Source organism: Phragmites australis, chromosome 9 (genome assembly GCF_958298935.1).
Source record: "Phragmites australis chromosome 9, lpPhrAust1.1, whole genome shotgun sequence".
Classification (NCBI taxonomy): domain Eukaryota; kingdom Viridiplantae; phylum Streptophyta; class Magnoliopsida; order Poales; family Poaceae; genus Phragmites; species Phragmites australis.
The window spans coordinates 29907308-29923874 of NC_084929.1; the positions used below are offsets into that span (position 1 = coordinate 29907308).

Sequence of the window (16567 nt, forward strand, 5' to 3'; positions counted from 1 at the left end):
GCCGGGACTCCCGATGGCGCTCGAGGGTGACGCGCGCGTCCTCGACGGCCCTCCGCTCATTTAGGTGTAAGCGAAGGTCCTGCGTCCGGTTGTGGCCAGGGGAGCGGCACTCCGCCTGGAGGCCCCACGGCCGGTTCTGCCGCCACCTAAGGATGGACCGGCCTTTGGTGCGCCGCGGCAGGAGGTGGTACGAGAGATTTCGGCCAGCACCTGCCGATGAGCGGTGCACACCAGGGCGGCCACCTCCTGAAGCCAACGGCCTTCTGGGGTTTCCCCCGCTACCTGGACAGGCGGGTGCCTGAGGAGTGCTTGCGCTGCAAGCAACGCACTCCCAGGGCTGGCATCACCGAAGGAGAGCCTGCGCCGTAATGGTGCCCGGCGCTGTCCGGATGTGGATCTCGCGGCAGGAGTGTCTGCCGCTTGCTGAGGGTTAGGCGGCCCGCCTGCGACGGCAGCGGCGACCCTGCTGGGCCCGGCGCCGTTGTCCCCATGGGAGGGGAGCGCCGTACGGGCGGACCGTTGCTGCTGCTGAGGAGCAGCAGGAACTGGGGCCTCCTGAGCGATGGGCTCCACTTCTTCTCTGGAGTTAGAGCCGGTGCGTTGGAGACGATGTCCACCTGCCATCTTTTCTGCAGAGAACAAAGCAGATTCAGGGATGCAACCCCCCTACCTGGCGCGCCAGCTGTCGGAGGATGAACTCCATAAGCGGGGATCCAGAGGGACCCCCTTTGAGATTCGGTCGGGGGGATGATTCTGAATCTACCTCGTACGTGAAATAAATGGGAGTAAATGAGGTGCATGTGGAATGGATGATCAGATGCAGGAGGAAATAAATGCTCCGGGGATTTTAGACAGGTTCGGGCCACACGGAGCGTAATACCCTACCCCTGTGTGTATGCTATAAATGCTCAGGGAATGCGTCTCTGAGGATCTCTCGTGTTACAAGGATGTTTGTCTAAGTCTAGAGCTTCGTACTTCCTGTTCTTCGTCGGCTTGCCTCAGTCCTGAGGGACTTGACCTACAGTGAGCTCGATTGTTTTTATGGGCTTGATCGATCTAGAGTAGTTCGTCCTTCTTCTCCGAGGAGCCTGTCCCTCTTTTATACCCCGTCGGGGCGGGTAGCGTGCCCAGAAAGGATGGTGCGACTTCCAAGGCACCATAAATGGAAAGCAACCATCATGGGCTGCAATCTGATGTGACGAGGGGTTGAAAACACGCCCCCGTCATGTCCTGTCGTCATCATCCCGCTTTTCAGCGGGTGCCGCGGGGAGAGCCCACCGAGCACCCCGTGTGCCCGCCCGGTCAGAGCGAACCTGACACAGCAGAGCGCCAGGCAATATGCCTCGATCCTTGCGACGATATCCCGAGGCGCGCCGGATGACACGCGATGGAACCCGCCGCATTAAATGACCCCACACCTCCCTGCCAGGGAGTGGCAGGGGCTGACAGCAGGCGTGGGAGGAGTGGTTGGAAGTGACAGGCCACATGCCCTCTTAAATGCAGCATCGGACCTTTCACCAATTGACACCTCACCGCCGAGCCCCTGTGGGGACCACCGGCGAAAGACTTCTCAGGGCCTCGGGGACTACTGTTCACAGTCCCGAGCACTCTCTCCCGGATATGCTCTTCCTTAGTCCTCGAGGAACTCGGGTGCTCGGGGACCACTGTTCATAGCCCCGAGCACCCTCTCCCGGAACTGTGACTTCTCTTGTCATCGGGGAACTCGGGTGCTCGGGGACCACTGTTCATGGCCCCGAGCACCCTCTCCCGGAACTTGGCCTTCTCGGGTCATCGGGGAACTCAGGTATTCGGGGACCACTGTTCATGGCCTCGAGCACCCTCTCCGGAACTTGGTCTTCTCGGACCTCGGGGAGATAATCCCCGAGGGAGGGCGCCACGTGGCACTCTGCTGTCCTGGCCTCGGGACTCGGAGACCCCTTGTTCCCATATCACCGACAGTGGTGTTCTGGCGCATGGTGAGAGCAAATGGCGAGATCGTCAGTGCGGAGAGCTATGAGCGGCGTGGCCGAATGGGCAAGGGCGATTGGGCGAATGGATAACGCAGTAAGGCTAAGCCGAAGCAGATCTAGGGCTAGCGTTCGACAAATGGGCTGGGCTGACAACCGAGTGGCTGACAGGCTGTCAGGCTAAGAGATTGAGAGAAGTAGTCTATCTCGGGTGCCCACGGGTCACCCACGTGGGAAATACCAAACCCGGGCTCGCACCCGCTACAAATTGGGTACCTGACCTTCCAGACCCATGGGTGGAATTTAGAACGCGAACTCGGACTCGTCGGGTGCAAAACCCACATGGACCCAAACCCACACGATGGTGGCGGGGAAGGTGTATACCTCGGTCCATTAATGTTCTGATTTCGATCCGTGTAGTTCAAGTGTTTCACTTAGTAGAATTAATTTTATCTTGATAGTTCAGATAAGTTAAAACCAACTTATAAGCCATCACACTCCAATATCGACTTGTTTATGCCCGACAATAATCGCTTGCTTCAGTGCTTCGGAGCATGTGCTAACTGCGGTGGTCACAAGGAAATGTTGGCTCTTGCATAACGCGGATACATGAACTGAACATTTAACTTTTCCCCCTGCTAAGATCTGAGTACGTACAACAAGTTTTCATTGGAAAAAATGCAGTCAAGACTGCTGAAAATCATATGCCACTGACTTATTTCCTACGCCACAAGTTTTTTGTGTGTACACACAAGTTTTTTGTGTGTACACAGTACTAACTGAAGGCTACCATTTCTGCAGACATCTGCACGGTTGGGGCCTACAACCAAATCATTTAAATGAACAAACGTGGCCGGGACAATCTTAAGCCGCCCGCAATCGCTCCACGAGTTAAACAGAAATCTAAATTCGACCATTTCTTTCCAATCGATTTCGCAGTGGTTCATTCAGCCAGTTAGAAGTTCAGAACAGCAATGGCTGCTCGAAGAACATGTCATCTCTTGGCTCGTCCTTGGTCCTTGAGGCGTAGTACATCGCGTCGCTTTGCTGCTGGCTCGAGTAAGAGTACGACGTCTCCATCGTGTTGCCGAACCCGGACAAGGCGAATCCGCCGCCGCTCTCCGCGGCCTGCACCTGCGCGCCGTCGAGACCGCAGAACGCGCCGTGGCTGGCGCCGAACCCGTCGGGCCGAACGACGCCGCCCTGGTAGATCGCGGCCTGCTGCGCCGTTGGCCCGGCGCGGTAGAGCGAGGCGCTCCCGCGCGCGGGGGGCACGTCGTGGTTGTGTTTGCTCTCGTAGGTCGTGACCACCGCGCGCGTGTCGTGGGACGCGCGCTCCACGTGCTTCCGCACCGGGCACCCGGCCGTGGTGCACTTGTAGTAGCTCCTGAGGGCGCATCCATGCATGTGAGCGCACACGTCTCGAACACTTCAATCGTAGCAGTAGTGCTTAGATGATTGACAGCGTACGCACCTGGGGTTCGGGTTGCCCTTGACCACCTTCTGCCCGTACTTGCGCCACCGGTAGCCGTCGTCGAGGATGTCGATTGCGCTCACCGTTTGCACGACGATCCTCGGCTCCCGCACCGTCCGGTAGCCGGCCAGTGAGACCTCCTTGCCGTCACCGTCTTTCCTCCTGCAAGCAAACACAACACCATACAAGCTGATCAGCTGTTACGCTCCTATCACACAATTAACTCGAACAAGCCTGCCGCTAGTTCGAAAATTGGGTGCGGTGAGGTGACTCACCATTTCTTGGAGTCGGGTTCATCGTCATCGAGCTCGTCGGCACCGACGTCACCGCCCAGCCGCGAGCTCACGCCGTTGATCTCGTCCGTGAAGGACCCCGACGAGTTCTCGGGCGTCGCCACGGGCGTGCCTGACAGCGCGCCGAAGGAATGATCGGCCGCCGCATCGTTGGCGCTATGCAGCACGTACGATGACGCCGAGGCCGAGCTGGCGCTCCGGCGCGTGCTCTGTGGCTTGGGGTGGTTGTGCGTGCCCTTGTACACGATCTCCGTGACCTGCCCATCCGGCGATCGCTCCAACTTCTTCTTTGTGGGACAGCCGGGGAAGGTGCACTTGTAGTAGCTTAGCGGGTTCGCGCTGCCCTTCATCTGCTTCTGCCCGTACTTGCGCCAGTTGTAGCCGTCGTCCGACGATTGCCGGCTCTGCTCGCGGAAGCCGGACACCGCACTGTAGCCACCATTCCCGAGCATGTCAGGCCGCGTCGCCGCCGCCGGGATGCCCGAGGAGGTCGCCTCGAATGGCGTGCTGAAGTCCATGGGCGGTTCCTTGTACCTCCATGGCTGCTGTTGCTGCTCGCCGTTGTACGAGTCTCCTAATCCTCCCTGCAACAGTGAAACAATAGTATTAGACGTCACATAGCATATGCACGATTGGTGCAATGGTTTCTAAAGAATTTTGACTATTGCTCTTAGAGTTGAAACACTGACTAACTACTATTGAAACACTGACTGACTACTATTGTGGTCAGTAAGTTCGAGATGTCTGAAAACTTGATTGAGTTCAGGCGATGAGTGTGAACGTCTACCTTCTTGGTCGGCGGGTTTTTTTCAACGGGATTCTTCATTTTTGGACGGATCAGTGCCGGGACAGGCGGTAAGTTGACAGTTCCAACGGAGCCATATTAGCATGGTAGGGGCGGTAGGCGCCGGAGGCGGATAGAGAGGGGGCTGTTAGATGTGAGTAAGATACTATTAAAATTAAGATCTATGATAGAGTTGTGTGTTTTAGAGTTAAATATAGGTCACGACTAAGGAGGAATCAGATTTCGATCGAAGAGACTGTATTGATAGAAGAGAAATGTTCTCAGTTGCAGGTGGAGTTACGGAGTCTGAAGTTACAAGGATAGTAGAGTCTCCGGAAGATGGTGAGTTTGAGTAAATCGGGTAGCTATCGGTGAGCGGTAAAGACGACAACTTAAGTCCGATGTACAAGTAGGTTCACGTATAACGGCTTCAAGGTAGCAAATTATTCACCAATGTAGAGTTTATTGGATATGTGTCGAATAATTGTACGGAGTTGGCTACGTATAAAACTTGGTGTTGTATTAGCGGTATATAGTGAAATCCTAGTAGGACTCTAATAGAATCCTAGTAGGATTATTGTAACTAGACCTCCTCATAAATATGTGAGAAATCAAGTTAAAATATGCATTGGTTTATATGTGATGACTGATTGACAAAATTGTCAATTTAGTTTGTCGAGTTTTGGATTGCTTGAACTTAGTTTGAGCATTTTGATTATGGACTAATTGGAGTTGGAGTTGGAGAAATGTGTTTGCTTGTATCATTGTGTGCAGGTGACGGATGCAACTTGATAGTCGACGGCGGGGTGATCGGGGTTAAGCAGATACTTGGTGCCGGACGATCAAGGAGGCCGAGTGAAATCAAGGATGATCCTAGCTATACACGTGAAAGTCAAACAAAACATGAAATGGAGGATGAATATGACATGTTGATAATGTAAAGCGAAAGGGATGGAGGTGCAAGTGATAAGGTGGCCTGAGGGATCGGGAGTGGGAGAGACTTGCCGGCGGTCAGGATCGCAAGAGGATGTACACATGTTGACATCAGAGCGCTTACTTAAAGTGTAAGTAAGTGACGAGTCACACTTTGAGAAGCGTGCAGATGGTTTCACCATTGGACCTCAAAACCGTGGGAGGATTGGAGGAGTATGTGACACAATCGCGAAACTTGCATCGAGATAAAGCTAAGTCGTGAAGGCGTCACGACCGTCCGATGGACGGAACAAGAAATGGACCAAAATACCCTCAATGGTAGGTAGGAATGTATTACAAGAGAGATGTATTTTGGTAACAAACTAAGAAACTTAGAAGTGAAGTTTCTTAAGCCTATAAATAGAGGGGTAGAGGCTACTGCTAGGGTTTTATAGGAGAGAAAGATGTGTGCTTAGCCTATGTAATAGGTGAGAGTTTTTGAGAGAAAAATCCTTATAATCTGCCTAAATAAGGTTGACATCTTTGAATAATAAAATTTATGTTTTTGCATATGCTTGAATTCCTCTCCTAGTCTCTCTTTATTAGTTCCCTTGCAAGTTTGTAAGTTTTCCTTTTTTAGTTGTGATTTTCTTTGTCTTTTTGAGATGCAGTTTTTCCACCTTTGTGAAGTAATTCTTTTTGTTGCTAGAGGCATAAACATTTATATACTCATGTATTTGAGAGTATCTTGAATCCTCTTGCCTCTAGACCATCAACTTGAGAGTTGCTTCTTTCGGCAACTATTTCTTTGCTTTGTTATTTATTCAAGTTTCAAGCTTTTGTGCACATATACACATGAAATAGTCTTGAATAGAGCCTACGGTTCATATTCCATTCGTGGAGTCATGTTGCCATGGAATTTTTTTTCTCGCTTTGTTTCTCTAGAGTTTATGCTTCCGTTTGTGCGTTTTTGAGGAGTGTTAGGTGAAAAAGGAGTAGCTCATCTATTTCGCAAGAAATTTATAAGACGTCTATTCACCCCCTTAGTCGCCTATCCCTGTCCTACAATTAGTATCGGAGCCGGTTTGATCACTTTTTGACCTTAACCGACTTTGTGATTCTTATGCGACAATGGAGAGAAGTGAGAAAATTCTGTTCTTTGATGGTTAAGATTTTTCTTACTAGAAGATGCGTATGAAGGCTTATCTCCTAAGCCAAGGAAGTGCAATATGGGAAATTGTGGACTCCAACTATGTGATTCGTGCTGCTCGTTCTTCTCTGGCCTAGATTGAACAATATGAGGCTGCCAACAAGGATCACAATATATTGTTCACTAGCCTGAGTCAAAATGAGTTTGACCGAGTTTAACACCTTCATACTGCTCATGGGATCTGGTCCACTCTGTTCGTAGAACCAGATCAAGGCCAGGCGCCAGAGCACGTACAACCAGGAATACCAGATATTCGTAAAAAACCCTGTAGAGTTTTTTGATGTTATGTTTGCTCGTTTTGATGGAATTGTTAGCAACCTTAGATCCACTGGTATTTTGCACTATTCTGACAACGAGAGAGCGATCAAGATTCTCTATGCTCTTGACCGTACATATGGAAAGTTAAGATCTCGAGCATTGAAGAGTCACTAAGTTACAACACGTTAACTTGTGATAAACTCTTCAGCAAGCTCAAGTCCACTGAGATAGTCAAGACGGCTCGGATCAGTCTCGAAAACCCCCTGTCTCAGAACATGGCATTGGTTTCCAGACCTAGTGGTGGCAATCAGGCTGGAGCTAGTTTTTCTTATGCTAACACTTTACAGAGTGGATTTGCATTGTCTTCCTTGGTTTCTATCACAGAGGAGTAGGTGGATGCACTGGATGATGAGGACCTTACGGTTATTGTGAAGTTCACTCGCTTCTACAACAATAGAAGACATCGGAGGAGAGGGATTTCTCGCACTTATTTTGAGTGTGGTAAAACCACTCACTTCAAGGTGGAGTGCTCCAAGATCAAGAAGAAGGAGGATAGCGACCACAACTACAACAAGCATAAGAAGAAGAACATAAAGCCCTTCTTCAAGAAGAACCGGAGGAGGAGGAATCGCAAATAAAGAGCAAGAAGAAGGCCAAGGACTTCAACGGCCTCTGCTTCATGGCGGATGACAACGACAACGGCAGCGACCCCGAGCTTGATCCTTCTGAGGTATTGCCTTCCTACGACTAGCTTTCCATCCAAGTCGATACTTTGAATGATGCTGTTGTTAGCTAGAATAAGTTACTTAAGAAAGTTGTGCATGAGTTGAAGCATCTTAGTCCTAAGTATGAGTCTGTGTCTACTGAACTTGCATTGTTTAGGTCTAGACCTGATGTTGAGGAGTGTAAATTATTTGATTGTCATGGTTAAACTTGTCGAGCTTCGGAATGTGCATGCTTAAGTTATCAATCGGCTTAAGAGTGCTGAGAAGAAGCTCTTTGAGGAGGAGTCTAGGTCTACTCTCTTAGGTGCTTGCAAGAATTACCCTTTGCTTATAAAGGATGTTGAACTGAAAGACAAACATCTTAAGGAGCTAGAATCTAGATTGAACAGTGTTGGATGTTTGAAAGATGTGTAGTCAAACTATTCCACTTGCATAATCTTTCAGGACAAGCTCAACTGGGTTAGAGGGTAAGTTCAAAAGCTTTTGATTGAAAATGAGTATCTCTTTTCTTTAGTGGAGAAGTGCTTAGAGGGTAAGGGAAAAATGAATTTGATCTTGGTCAAGACCAAGATGTGTGCTGATAAGACGGGTTTGGCTCTTGGATTGGATTTTGAGAGGGTGGTTTACAATGGAAAGAGTAAAACTGTGTTCACCACACCAACTACCCTAGAAGCCGAAAAGTCAAAGATTGATGCTACACCACCACCCATAAAAAAAACCCACATCATAACCCATCAAGAAGAAACTCGCACCACAACCCAAGAAAGCTCCACAACCGAAGGTGAGAGTCCCTGTGAGAGAGCCCAGAGTGACTGACAGTCGAGCTCCCGAGAGACTTTACCATTGCATTTACTGTCAGAGGAAGGGTCACTTGTTTGGATTTTGCTTTCGCCGTAGGAGAGATAAGCGACGTGAGTGGGAGTGGAGTACCCGAGACATGTACTGCCCCTCTTTTAGTGTACATGAGCATTTTCCTCACTCTCGCTCGTGAGTTTCTAACACTCTTCAGTTCTCCTCTAGAGCCATTGCCCAGTGTGGATCATACCATGGTTTATATGGTTTTGGTCTGCGCAACAGAGGCTTTTTGTCACAACGCTTTAGCAGACCACGATTCTTCCGTCATGGTGGTCGCTTTCCTCATGTGAGAAATGATTTCCATAATTCTGCTTTTACTACTTCAGAGCTGATGACCTAGTACTGGATTCCCAAGAGGTTTCTAACTAACCTCACTACAGAGTCATCCACCTACTATCCTTCTCATATATTGGTGGAAGACAGGCCTGGAGAACATGCGGCTCATGGATTCAGACTGTTTGCATCACATGACTGGAAATTCAAATTGGTTCTCCAGACTCACCACGACGAAGCGGCATGAGTACATCACTTTCGGGGATGGTATGGTATGTGCTTCTCGAGTTAGATGTTGATGTCTTTTCTTGGTTTCCTTGCCATTCTTGATGTGTTTTTCCTATAGCATTGTGTGAGGGTGTTGCCTTTGTATACACTATATCTTACTTTTGATGCATTTGTATTGTATCGCATCATATACGATAATCATAGTAGTTGAGCTTTGACTTGTATGTCTTTAGCATTTTCGATTACTAGACTTGAATTTAGACTAAGTTGAGTAGTTGTGCGGAGCAAGCTTTTAATCTTAGGCTCCTCTTGATGCTTTGATATTAAACATTTGAAGCAACCTAACTTTCTTTAAGATAAAATTTAACAATTTTATGAATCATCTAGACTATGAAATGCTACATTCTTGATTACCATGTTCGTAGTTACTTTGGCTTAGTCAATGTTTATGTTAAGGCTAGTTTAATGAATATCTTGCTCTAGACTTCTTGGTTTAAGTCAGTGGATTGAGGAACATTACACTATGTTTTATCTCTTTGTCAAATGTTTAGCTCATGATAGAATCTTAGGGAATATGTGTTCTTTGTGTCGCAAAGACACTACTTGACTTGATCATGTGAAAATTTGATTCTTTATAAAAATATGAATAATCTTATGAAATCAAGTATCTTGTGCTAATATGTGATCCAATACGGTTGTCTTGAAGCCTTAAGGTGTTTGCCGTACCCAGTCGCACGACACTTTACTTGATAAGAGGCAACTTGAGGATAAAAATGAAAGAAATGTCCCTAAATAATCAATTTTGTTTTGAATCACTTAATCTAACTAAGTCTTAATTTCATATGTGAGTGTTTGCAAAGCCTACTGTCATGAATGCTTGTTTGCCTAGTTTGATATTGAAATTGGCTAGTTCTTAATGCTTGTATTGCCTCGACACGAGTTGATGCTTATGTGGTGGTCGCTTTGAACATGGTTCGGCTATGTGAAATTAAATGCGTTAACTAATTCTTCGGGTTTAGCTTGTACAACTTTATATTCTTGTGTCACTGTTTCTTTTTGAGCCTTTATGCATTTGTGAGCTCCATCTTCTACTTTTCATATCCCTTTGATATTTCTAACTTTTGCAAATACTTTGTGGTATACTTGTGAAAGCTCATTAGGATTGCATGTTCATGCATTGTATAATATTTTATCTTTGATGTTTGCATTGCCAAAGGGGGAGAAATTAATGAAAAATGAGAGAAATGAAAAATTTGCACGAAATCAAAGAAAAATCTCGCATAATGAAAAATGTGCATTCATCAAGGGGAGCATTTGATTTTTTTTGTTTTTGAGTTGTATTGCTCTTTTGAGGTTTTTAGATTGTCTTTGCCTCTCTTAGCCCTTATGCAACCTTTCTTATACCAAGTGACATGTTTTTGCTCTTTCTTGAGTTTTTGTCACTTGGATGAGCCTATCTTCTTCAAACCAAAATCTTTGTACTTTGAGGTGTTGTCAATGCACTCATCAAGGAGGATATTGAGAAACAAAGTTGAAATGTGTCTTGGTTTATATGAGATGAGTGATTGACAAGATTGTCGATTTGGTTCGTCGAGTTTTAGATTGCTTGAGCTTGGTTTGAGTATTTTGGTTATGGACTAACTGGAGTTAGATTTGGAGAAATGTGTTTGCTTGTCTCATGGTGTGCAGGTGACGGATGCAACTTGCAGTGGACGGTAGGTGATCGGGACTAAGCGGGTGCTTGGTGCTGGATGATTAAGGAGGTCGGACGAAGTCAAGGGTGATCCTAGCTGTACACATGGAGGTCAAGCAAATGATGAAATGGAGGATGAAGATGACGTGTTGACAAAATCAAGCGAAAGGTATATCGGTGCAAGTGACAAGACGGCACAAAGGATTGAGAGCGGGAGAGACTTGCCAATGGTCAGGATCGCAAGATGGAGTACACATGTCAACATCAGAGCACTTGCTTAATGTGTAAATAAGTGACGAGTCACACTTTGAGAATCATGCAGGAGGTTTCACGGTTGGGCCTAAAAAATATAGGAGGATTGGAGGAGTATGTGGCACTATTGCGAAGTTAGCGTCGAGACGAAGCTAAGTCGTGAAGGCATCACAACTGTTCGATGGATGGAGCAAGAAATTGATCAAAATACCTTCGGTGGTAGGTATGAGTGTACTACAAGAGAGGAGTATTTTGGTAACAAGTTAGGAAACTTATGAGTCAAGTTTTCTAGACCTATAAATAGAGGGGTAGAGCTATAGGAGAGTTCAAATCAGCCACTTAAGCCCCTTGTTCTATCTATTTGAGAGCCTAGTGCTAGGATTTTAGAGAAGAGAAAAATAAGTGCTTAACCTATATAATATGTGAGAGTTTTTGAAAGAAAACTCCTTATAATCCGCCCAATATAGGACTGACCTCTTTGAATATTGAAGTTTATATTTTTCATATGCTTGAATTTCCCTTATTCTAGTCTCTCTCTATTGGTTCCCTTGCAAGTTTGCAAGTTTTTCTTTTTTGGTTATGATTTTCTTCTTCTTCTTGAGATGCAGTTTTTCCACTTTTGTGAAGTAATTCTTCTTATTGCTAGAGTCATAAACGTTTATATACTCATGTATTTGAGAAAGTCTTGAATCCCTTTGCCTCTATACCATCAACTTGCAGAGTTGTTTCTTTTCTATGACTGTCTTTTTGCTTTGTTATTCATTAAAGTTTTAATTTTTTGTGCATAAAGACATATAGAATGGTCTTAAATAGAATATATAGTTCATATTCCATCCGTGGAGTCATATTGTCTTCTAACTTTCTTTCTCATTTTGTCACTCTAAATTTTATGCTTCCGTTTGTGTGTTTTTAGAAGCGTTGGGTGAACAAAGAGTATGCCATCTATTTCGTAAGAAATTTGTAAGACGTCTATTCACCTCCTTCTAGTCACCTATCTCGGTCCTATAATATGAAATAAGGACCGCTGTTTATAATTATGACGGTATAATGACAAGTTCGTAGGGTTGACAGTTATTCTGTCGAACCTAGGAAGCGACCAGTGTTGCTAGTTGGGTGGGTCACCTGTAGTCATGCTCCGGGGATATAAACTTTGGCTGAACCTCGTTATCAAATATTGTATTTCTAATGTCGTCTGTGATCGTGCGTATTATCTCGGTACATCGATCTGTTACTTCTGTTGATGGCTAATTTTCTAATAGGGACCTCGTTATCAAATATTGTATTTCTGATGTCATCTGTGATCGTGCGTATTGTCTCGGTACATCGATCTGTTACTTCTGCTGATGACTAATTTCCTAATAGGGATGAACGCAGTTGTAGTGAGAAACAGAGAGAAGTTGAGGTGCTAGAGGTAGAAGACAATTCCTGTTCTATTAGATCAGTATCAGATGGCCGAGATCTATCGACTAAAAAATTGAATGGTTTCATATGCCTGAAATATAGGTTTGCTCTTATTTTTCCCAGTAAAATTGTGATGGATCGTCACTAGTGAATGGTACTCTAGATTCCAAGCCACATATCTGGCCCATATACCGATCATATTTATGTCTTCTTTAATTTTCCAGACTATCTTCCGTGCATTTGTAAAAGCTTTCTTTTGCATTTGAATGTCAGCTCAAGCTCATCACTTACCAATGGAGCCATCAGCATGGACGACTGCGGAAAGGACGCCGTCTGCGTGGCTCCGCTCATCGTTGTGGGCACCGCCGCCGCCGTCTCGAACGTGAAGTCGAAGCACTGCCGATGCTCATCCCTGACGCTCTCCTGCAGGTTCTCCGTTGTCCCCATCCAGTTGAAGGGCTTCGAGGGGAACGCGCCCGTCGTCGGCGACGGGAATAACTGAAACAACAGGAACACATTCGCGTTAGGTATCAAAGCATGCTGCGTTCATTGGGATGTCGTTTATGACAGTGACGACGCAGTGCTTACGCTGGGCGTCAGGAGGATCGGCGAGTCGAGGAAGCTGGAGGCCTCGTTGAAGTACGACGACGGCGACGGCGACGCCGGCGGGTGCGACAGCGGGAGGGAAGGCGGGGTCATGGTCTTGAATTTCGAAAGCCCGATTCCCTCGCTGCCACTGGAAGCTGAGCCACCGCCTAGAAAGTTACCGAAGGAGTTGGTCGCGAACGAGAGCGCGACGGGTCCAGAGCTTGCCGGTGCACTGGAGCTTGCCGGCGTCGAGGTCATCGATGGGAGGCGGAGGAGACAGCCGAAGGGAAGGGTCGAAGGCGGGTGCCGTGCAGGATGGTGATCTCGAGACGGACAGGCCGAAGCTCTCATAGAGGTTTGAATGTTTGATCGTTGACCGGTCAACGCTCGTGGGGCTTCTACCTGGCGGCTGTGCAGCGAGACCGCAACCACAACCCCGCTCGTTATAGACACCACCTACCAATGGGAGCGCGTCAAGTTGCTTACGTGGCGGCTCGGTGGGGCCCGTGATTGGCCGGCCGGCAGCGGGTACAGGAGCCGCGGTCGTGGATGGTTTCTTTGACCTGCTCCGAGGATTGGTCTTTCTTTTTCTTTCTTAATCACAACTAGCAAGCAAGATGACATATGTTAATAGTGTGGCTAAAACTCACTGTAATATTTTATTATAATAACATTTGATTAAAAATTAATGTCTTTCTATTATTAAGTCTATTTTATTTGGACTTTGTATTTAGATATTTTATTTACCAAAATGTAATCATAATTTTAATTCCAAATTTAAATATTTATTAATTGTATTTGATATGTACTCTTTGGTTTAATTTAGACCGTTATATGTTTATAATAATAAGTGGTTTAGATTTTTTTTCTGATTAATATAGTAATTTTATGATTTTGATAATGAATATGATGACTCTTTTTTAATACTTAAATAATAATATAGTAGAAGATGCGCTGATTTGATTAGTTTATGCAAGCCATATCAGAGCGTATCGGTCGGTGCAGTGGTCAAGCGGCGAATGGGATACCTGCCTTGCAAAGTAAACCATCCTAGATAAGTGACACGGGGTTTATAGATTCAATTTATCGGTTTAAATTTCTACTCTTTTTGTCAAAAAGGATCACGATCTTGGCATCACTTGACTGGTTCTGTAGCTGAATTTTTCACCCCATTTAACTGATCAGATTATAGTTTCAGCTGCACTTGGAGTCAGAGCTATGATCGAATTGCTTGACCTCTTCTTTGGTCATTCAGCTACCGCAAATAAATTTGTATATAATACGAGCTCGTTTGACCTAGTTTCTTTAAACTCTAGACATATGTGACTTCATATGTTTAAATGATTAGTTATACAAAACTGTAAGCTTAATTCTAAGTAGTCCGATTTGTTATTGTCAAGCCATGCACGCAGACAAAATTTACTTCAAACATAAAAGGGCTTGCAGTTTACAAGGTTTTCAGAACTGACAAACTCGAATTTCGCAAACTGATTTCAGGGTTATGTCGTAGTGCAAGTTTGTAAATGTAAGCTAGTTTAAGTTTTTGCTCGGCTTGACATCTTTGCCACAAGCCAGGCAGACCGTCTCAATCATGGCAAATCAACCAGAGGAAGTGCGGGACGAGCAAGTGAAGCAGAGACGCGAGAGTTCGTAGTAGCAAGCAACCAACGTGACTGGCGTGTTTGCAGAGCTTTGATCGATTGATCGCCGCGTGCTCGACGTGCGAGATTTCTCATCGAAGTTAGTCACGCACGGGCACGGCTAGTTTAGACTTACGAGTTAGATCGATTCAGACTCAAACGGCAGCTCGAAATGCAACTTCGCATGTCCTTGACACGTTCACTCTATCTCGATCGTTTATCCATTCTATCTAACACTCATCCATTCTTTGATTCTCTCATCTATTCTATAATTTTTTTTCTCATCTATCCTTCTAATATGAATTTTAGCACATAAATAGTACTAATAAGTCATACGTCCGCATGTCAGTAGGATTTTTATGTTCGGCAGCTCTATTACCCCAGGAAATGAGGCTCTCCTTCAAAGCGATTTCGCCTGTCACCACGAAGTAGGCTTCAGACAAGCATGGATGCATGTGATTCTTGTGAAGCCGACGCTACGCTCGCTCTCCTGGGCGATCGGTCTCTGAAGATAGGCTAGCTGGTCAAGGTGTAGAAGGAGCTGGAGTAAGCGTTTCGTTTGTGGCAGCACAAAACTTTCTGAGAAACTGCCTCACAAGTGGAGGCAGACACGCACAACTAGCTGTTCTACACGTTCTAGCTTCGCGAAGAGCCGAAAGGGAATGCTGTTTTCTTCGCCAACAAAATGGTTGAACCGAGAACCAGTCCTCAACTCCTCATGGATCCATTATATTTTCTTCTGTTGGTGATCATGCGTTATCCAAATAATGTTGCATATGTATGTAACTTTCATTGACTTGGAAGGATACGGAGAATATGTTGTACATAAATGCGACAATAAAAACATAGATACCAATATCCCAAAAAAAGAAAGTACAAGAGCAGAACACTAAATCTCCATTACACATGATTTCATGAGTGATCAACAACAGTTCAAAAGAGATGATAACAGTAGTCATGTGTGCTGACAAATCTGAACAGTAGAAAGATAAATTAAATGAAAGAGTTCTCAGATTATTTGCAACAATTGGCCCTAAAACAGATAAAGTCCTACCCCAAATATTGCCAGCTACACATCATAAATTGGGTTGAAACTAAGCATTCAAAAAGATTCAGAACCTGTATAAAAACTCTAGAAGAAAGATTTAGGTGGACGTTGCTGCTGTTCTTTTCCAGGGTACATAAATTCAGTGGATAAAATTAGATTATAGCTATAATCAGAACAACAATAGAGTAGTAGCTCTTCAACACATTTATGGACCAAAGACTGAACAATGAAAGCCTGCTTAACATCAATCACAATTGAACAAACTGAACCAACAGCAGCCACTAGTCCTGCAAATCAACTAAGCATAATCATACAACTAGAGAACTACATAGGTCTTAAACTAATGTACTTAGATGTCAAACCCAATTTCAATGTATTTCAATCATCATAGAGCATTTCACACTCAACCAAACCATCTGGATTAACGGAGATGGGAAGAGAGAGGAGTGAAACTGAAATACTCACAGTGCTATGCACTCAAATGAGTCGATAATCGAGGCTAAGCACGGCAAGAAAGCCGTTGTCCCAGAAATCCTATTCGTCATCGTTGCTGTCAGCGAGGAAGACAAAGATACAGAGCCTCACCGCATCGCGTCGGTTTGTGCGGGCGAGCCTCAACATTCATAGCTCCGACTAACACCAACACATAAAATCCTCCACTCAATTGCTTCATGCACCGAAGCACCATAGACCAGATTCGAGCTTCCCTCGACTCCAGCTCAAAGATGACAACCAAAATATAGATGGATCAGTGGGGAACCAAAGAGGATGGCAATTTTTTTTGTATGCCTTACAGGGAGAAGGAACTGGCCTCTAAATATATGCGATGACGACTCCTTCTAGCCCTACGAACCCGGAGAAATTGTGGGCTGTTGCGCCACTGCCACCCCCAGCCCTCACTCTCCCGTCTCACACATTTCCCCCCAGCTCTCTAACCCTAGCAGCACTGATGCCCCATACGACCTT

At 45.7% G+C, this 16567-nt stretch overlaps 1 protein-coding gene across 1 annotated transcript; it reads right to left on the minus strand.

Annotated features, from left to right (window-relative positions):
• Positions 1 to 2573: 2573 nt before the first annotated feature.
• Positions 2574 to 13310, minus strand: LOC133929071 (WRKY transcription factor WRKY24-like). The gene is made up of 5 exons (XM_062375664.1): positions 12914 to 13310; positions 12617 to 12823; positions 3717 to 4318; positions 3442 to 3603; positions 2574 to 3354 (listed from the first exon to the last, which is right to left on the minus strand). The coding sequence occupies exons 1-5, from the start codon at positions 13262 to 13264 to the stop codon at positions 2931 to 2933; spliced, it is 1746 nt and encodes a 581-aa protein (XP_062231648.1). The 5' UTR covers positions 13265 to 13310; the 3' UTR covers positions 2574 to 2930.
• Positions 13311 to 16567: the final 3257 nt, after the last annotated feature.

What these genes read in the sequence shown, in the direction of transcription:
- LOC133929071 (XM_062375664.1), bottom strand. Translation starts at nt 13,264, where the DNA reads ATGAGAGCTTCGGCCTGTCCGTCTCGAGATCACCATCCTGCACGGCAC. An exon ending in CGATCCTCCTGACGCCCAGC is followed by an intron (nt 12,824 to 12,913) that starts GTAAGCACTGCG and finishes CTGTTGTTTCAG; the next exon opens with TTATTCCCGTCGCCGACGAC. An exon ending in CCATGCTGATGGCTCCATTG is followed by an intron (nt 4,319 to 12,616) that starts GTAAGTGATGAG and finishes TCACTGTTGCAG; the next exon opens with GGAGGATTAGGAGACTCGTA.